This window comes from Lactuca virosa, chromosome 2, assembly GCF_052849685.1.
Source record: "Lactuca virosa cultivar CGN04683 chromosome 2, Lactuca_virosa_CGN04683_v6, whole genome shotgun sequence".
NCBI lineage: Eukaryota > Viridiplantae > Streptophyta > Magnoliopsida > Asterales > Asteraceae > Lactuca > Lactuca virosa.
Window position 1 is genome coordinate 283242102 of NC_136427.1, and position 6000 is coordinate 283248101.

A 6000-nucleotide genomic window follows, 5' to 3' on the forward strand; every position below is an offset into this window, starting at 1 on the left:
ATCAAAGAGTTGGAAAGCATCTTTAGGCCAAGTCGTAACAACATATGAAGTCTTTTTGTCACTTATGAGAGGAGAATAACACATAATATATGAGTATAACACATAATATATGAGTAAAATAATGAGTGGTTACAAGAACCGAGTTGGTAAAAATAAAATGTTTGGTCAATGTTTTAAAAAGTATTCATAATGCCGTTCTTTTAATGGTGCATTTCATAATTTATTTGACATTTTCAGAGATTAGTTTTCTAACCCATCAAAGATCAAACATTATTCATGCAGTTGGTAATTTAAAAATGTATTAAAGTTCAATTGATGAGGTTAACAATGGAATGGGCAATGTGGTATTGGAACAAATGGATCATCTGTTTGTTAGATGCAAGATGATCACTAAAACTTGGATTGCAGTTTTTAAATGGTTAGATATCCAAGTTAGTTCGTTTTCTAGCATTAACACTTTATGTGATCAAGTGGATAGTCTTCGAGGCAGCGCTAATAAGAAGAGTGTAATAATGAGGTGATTTGCATTACATTATGGTATTTATAGAGGTATCGTAATGATAAGGTTTTTTAAGGTGGTAACATGAGAAATGACATAATTTTTATTCAATTAGAGAGTTTTCTTTCTTTTGGGTTAGTAATAGACGTAAAAATGTACTTTTAGTTAGAATTGCTAGATGCAATTGCCTTTAAACAATTTGTAATGGTTTTTTTTGCTCTCCAGCTTCGTTGCTAGAGTGTCTGTTCTAATATATTGTTGGCTGCTTCAAAAAAATGTTTAATCATTATTTACGATTAACTTAATAGAATAAAACCCATAAAGAAAAGTCTAATTTGGTTTTTCATTATTTATTTTTGTAAAGTAATCTTGGGTAATTAATTAATAAAAACAACAAGTTGAGAATAAAATATTTATTATGTGTTGGGTTGGAAAATATGAATGAACCAACTTTCTCAACAAATCAAGTGATCATAATTGTCAATTCCTTTCCTTCTAAGAAGCTCGCTATGCATGCATTGACAAAGTAAATGCAAGTTTCCAAAAGCATAATATTTGTTCATATTCCTTTTGTTATAAAGGAAACCCAATTTTTTCAATATTTACAGAAGTCAATCAAGTAAATTTCATATAATTACCTGTTATATTGTTTAACTTATAATAGATGTTTTAATTTATAATTAATATAAAAATAGAAATAATGTTATAATTTACCAAATAACATCATTATGGTTAAATTTTTTAGAAGTATTTATTATTGAAGCAAATTTTGAGTCAACTATTTATGCATGATTTAGACTAAAAATTAACTAGACGTATACATAGCCTTCAATCCTTGATTAAGTCAAGGGCCCCTCAACACAACTTGCATAAAAATTAAACCAATGAAAATAATTTATTCAATGAATTAGTCCTTGAGGAAGTAGACTTTAGATGAGATTTGTGATAGTATTCATTAATAATCCAAATTGTATTTAAATGTATGAATTTTAAATGTCAAAATAGTATGTTTAAAACAATTCTAATAGGTACTACAAATGATAACAGCTCGAGATGAATGATGTGAGGGGGTGGGTGTACTTTGAAGAATTACAATGAAAATATTCATTAATTATAGCATCAAGCCATCGGTTCTTCGAATTACCACATTGTTATTTTTATGTGAATAAATTCATTATGGTTTATAAATAATGTTTACAAACTCAAAATTCAACTCATTTTCACATTACTCAAAAATTCAAAACACTCCATACAAACCACAATATCTCATGTGATGCTCTCTTCAAACAAAATCTATGGCTTTCAGATTATTTGTTTTTAATCTTTCTTTCCTGGATTTTCATGCAGTAGCATTAGCAGGAGGAAGATTAGTTTCAATATTTGAAGGCATCAATATATTGAAACCATCACCAGCTGTAGAAATCAACATTCCTGGAATCTGTGTATGCCAATGAAGTTCTTTCAAGTCTTTCTGACCCTGTTCACCAAAAAAGTCAACAAAAGTCAAAACATTTTCCCATCACAGACAAATCAACATTCAAAATTGCAACTTACCTGATGAACAAAAAGAAGCTGTGGAGGCAAATCTGTGGGCGCGTGTACTTCCTCTTGTGTTTTGGCTTTAAACTCAGCTTCCTCTTCTTCATCTCGCTCTAAAGAAAGGTCCCATATTCTGACAGTTTCACAAAAGATGAGGGTGTGATTTTGTAAAACTAATAAAGATGAAAATTTCTTACGTGAGTTGATTATCTGATGATGATACTGCCAATGTAGATGCTTCATGTGGACTCCACTCAATAGATGTAATCGGATGTTTGTGGTACTCAAAATGTGCCACTACAGAATCACCTTCCTGAAATAAACAAATAAAAAAAAATGTTATTTTTCCATAGTTTTAAATTTTAATACGATAAATAAAAACAAACCTTGAGCAATCTAAGATCGCGAATAGAAAATGTCCCATCATCACTACCAGATGCCAACATACAACTAGCAAGCCTAATTTTAAAAAAAAAAAAAAAAACAAATTAGTAACAAAATTATTACGTGTATTAATTAAAAAATAAATAAAGGTAGAAACCTGTTCCATGAAATGACATTAACATCTGTATTGTGTGCTTTAAAGGAAGCTGCTGGTGATTTCCCTAATCGGGTATCCCATATTGCTATTGTTTTATCCACAGAACACGAAGCAAACACATATGGCTCTGTTGGGCTCCACTGCATCAATAAAAGTTTTATAAAAAAGAGACTAAAAAGTAAAAACGACCTTTTTTCTTTAACGTATTTAGCCTTAATGGGCAAAAGGGTAATTATAAATTACCTGCAAATCTTCAACACTACCAGTGTGTCCAACAAATGGTTTACTATCAACATTCCATGTTGAGTCAGATGAAGGCTCCCATAAGTGGATGCAATTCTTGCAGTCCCCTTTTTAAAAAATGGCAAAATCAAATTATGAGTTTTTTAGTTTTTATATCGCATAAATAAAATACTGTAATTCGTACCAGATACAAGCCTGCCAGGGACAAGGGCACTCCAGTCAATTGCATAGCCTTCATCTTTGTGACCAGTAAACTTTACTAAAGGAGTTTGATTAGAAACTGTTGAAGCGTCCTTGCTAATATTACTTTCAGCTTCTGCCAAAGCATTTAAATGAGAGGCAAAATCCCATATCTGCATCACATCATCATTCATGTAAATTTTACAAGTATACTGTTGCTGATACTGTTACTGATTATACCTGCACGTGACCGGTATCTCCCCAAGTTGCACAAATATGGGGTTTTTGTGTCATTGCACGAATTCTATTCACACAACCTTCATGAAAGACTTTTCGGACCTGTAGATTTAAATATAGAATGATTAAAATAGTAATGATCAAAGATGTAAAAAGTTAATGGCTATGTGTTACCTGAAAGACAGGAGCTTTTGGTCCTTCATTTTCCATTTCATCTTCATCACTATCACTACTATCACTTTCCATGTCTGTGTCAGCATTGGATGTTTTTGTTGGTACTAGTTCCCTTCTTTTTCCAGAAATGTTTGATATTTTAAATATTCCAATTGAATTGGGAGCATTATTTGCCTAGAAGAATAAGAATAACATATCATAAATGATAAATTCAAAGGGGAAAGCAATCATGGAGTAAGATATTGAAGGAAGCAAATGAGCAAACTGAATTTAATTTGTAACATGTTTTATAACCTGAGTTCCAGTGACGCAATATATAGTGTGTGGAAATTCTGTCCGAACTAGTCCTAGTGAATCCCGCACAACGTCAAAGCTACAACACATTAAACAAAGTTCAATTACATAACAAAAACCTTCTTATACAGAAAAAAAGGGTAAAAAAAATAGAATGAATGAATGAATGTCAATTTTGTAGTAAACAAACCTTAAGCAGGGCCAGCCAATGTGGAAGGCATGAAGAGAATTATAAGCTGAAGGATCACACTGAAGCTCTTCGCCTTCCTCTAAAGCATCAACACCGGGTTGCCACACCTTCGCTGGCATTGAAGGAACTAAATTCGATGAGGATGACCCATCTTCTTTCTTTGAACCCTGGTTACATAATCAATCGTATATCCACAACCCATGTTTATTGAAGACAAACAGAATCAAGATGAATGAATCATTTGACAATCCGAAAAAAAAAAAAAAAAAGCGTAAACCAACAATTGAAATTTTAAATTGATGGGGAATTACTACCTTGCTCTTCCGCTTAGCTTTCTTTGGGTTTTTCAAGCTTCGAACCATTTTTGCACTAGAATGATACGGAGAAAGAGAAGAACAGAGTGCGCTGGCAAAGGGTTTTGGGAAGTTAGGGTTTTATACAGCGTTGTTCTAGGTTCCCCCACCTTTTTATGTGATGAAGTGTAATTTTCCAGAAAAAAATAATTATAAACGACATGGAATAACATAAAAAGAAATAGTTTTTTTTTTTTTTAAGAGAAAAATGAGGGAAAATAAAAGAAGAGAATTTCTTCTGTATTATGACTAGCGTCGTTTGGTCATTTATTGTATTTCTTATAAAATAAAATCAAATAACAAGATAAATTATAGAGTAAAAAAAACATGAGAGTGAAGAGAATTTTTATTTCAAATACTTGTAATAAAATCATCAACTTTCTAATACATATGACTCACTATTTATACAACCAGTATAAGATGAAAGATGAATGCACATCATAATGGTGCATTATTACACTCATAAAACACATTAAAATGGTTGTTACTAATACAAAATAATGATAGAGAGTTATGGGAGAAATGAAGAATCCAGTGGTCATTCACAAACTAATATTTCATAACACTCCCTCTTGAATGGTGATTGTATCATGTCTCGTAAAAACCTTAATAGGTAAAACCTCATGGGAAAAACTCTTTATTAAGGAAAAAAGAGTACATGATTAATAATAGATATTGGAAACAATTGTCTCGTTAAAAACATTGCTAAGAAAACCCAGTGGGAAAAACATAGCTAAGGAAAAGAGTACAATATGTTTCCAACTCCCCCTGATCAGCACATCACTTGATTTCCTTGAAGCGCCGCATAATAATGTTCCGTACCATCTTTTCAAATTTGGATGTAGGAAGTACTTAGTAAACAAATCGGGAAAGTTGTTACTTAATTGAATTTTTTGGATGTTGATGACACACTCTTTTTGAAGATCATGAGTGAAAAAGAACTTGGGTGATATATGCTTGGTTTTGTCTCCTTTGATAAATCCTTCCTTGAATGGAGCTATACAAGTCGTATTGTCTTCATATAGTATGGTTGGAACATCCATGTTAGAAGTTAGACCACAATTATTGTGAATATGTTGAGTTAACTTTCTTAACCAAATACATTCATGACTTGCCTTATGAATTGCTATAATATATGCATGGTTAAAATAAACACAACTAAAGTTTGTTTAACATAATGTCCAGAAATTTTTTTACCTCTATAAGTGAATAAATAACCTGTTTGAGTTTGAGCTTTGTGTGGATCAGATAAATATCCAGTATTTGCATAACCAATTAACTTCGCATTTAATGAATTTGATTAGTATAAATTCATATCCATTGTACCTCGAAGATACCAAAGAATGTGTTTGACTTCATTCCAGTGTCTTATTGTTGGACAAGAACTATATCTTGCTAATAAGTTTACGACAAAAGATATATCAGGTCTTGTATTAATAGTAAGATATATTAGTTCACCAATAGCACTAAGATATGGTTCATAGGGAACAGGAAGATTTTCATGTTTTTTATGATGCTGAAATTGGTCCTTTTTGGCATCTAAATGTCTTACCACCTTCGTTTACTCATGGATGTGAGTTATTCATATAAAACCTTTTAAGCACCTTTTCTAGATATTAATGTACAAAAACTCCATTTTTGTGTGCTCAATTTGAAGATCCAAACAAAATTCCGTTTTACCAAGATCATTCATTTCAAAGTTTTCTTTCAAACAATAAGTGAGATTTTCCAATTCTCTAGGAGTTCCAAT

At 31.5% G+C, this 6000-nt stretch overlaps 1 protein-coding gene across 1 annotated transcript; it reads right to left on the minus strand.

Annotated features, from left to right (window-relative positions):
• Positions 1-1630: 1630 nt before the first annotated feature.
• On the minus strand, positions 1631-4370 carry LOC145161261 (protein HEAT STRESS TOLERANT DWD 1-like). The gene is made up of 12 exons (XM_079080760.1): positions 4212-4370; positions 3898-4064; positions 3708-3786; positions 3414-3587; positions 3243-3341; positions 3007-3175; positions 2823-2929; positions 2580-2719; positions 2425-2497; positions 2236-2351; positions 2054-2171; positions 1631-1976 (listed from the first exon to the last, which is right to left on the minus strand). The coding sequence occupies exons 1-12, from the start codon at positions 4257-4259 to the stop codon at positions 1839-1841; spliced, it is 1428 nt and encodes a 475-aa protein (XP_078936886.1). The 5' UTR covers positions 4260-4370; the 3' UTR covers positions 1631-1838.
• Positions 4371-6000: the final 1630 nt, after the last annotated feature.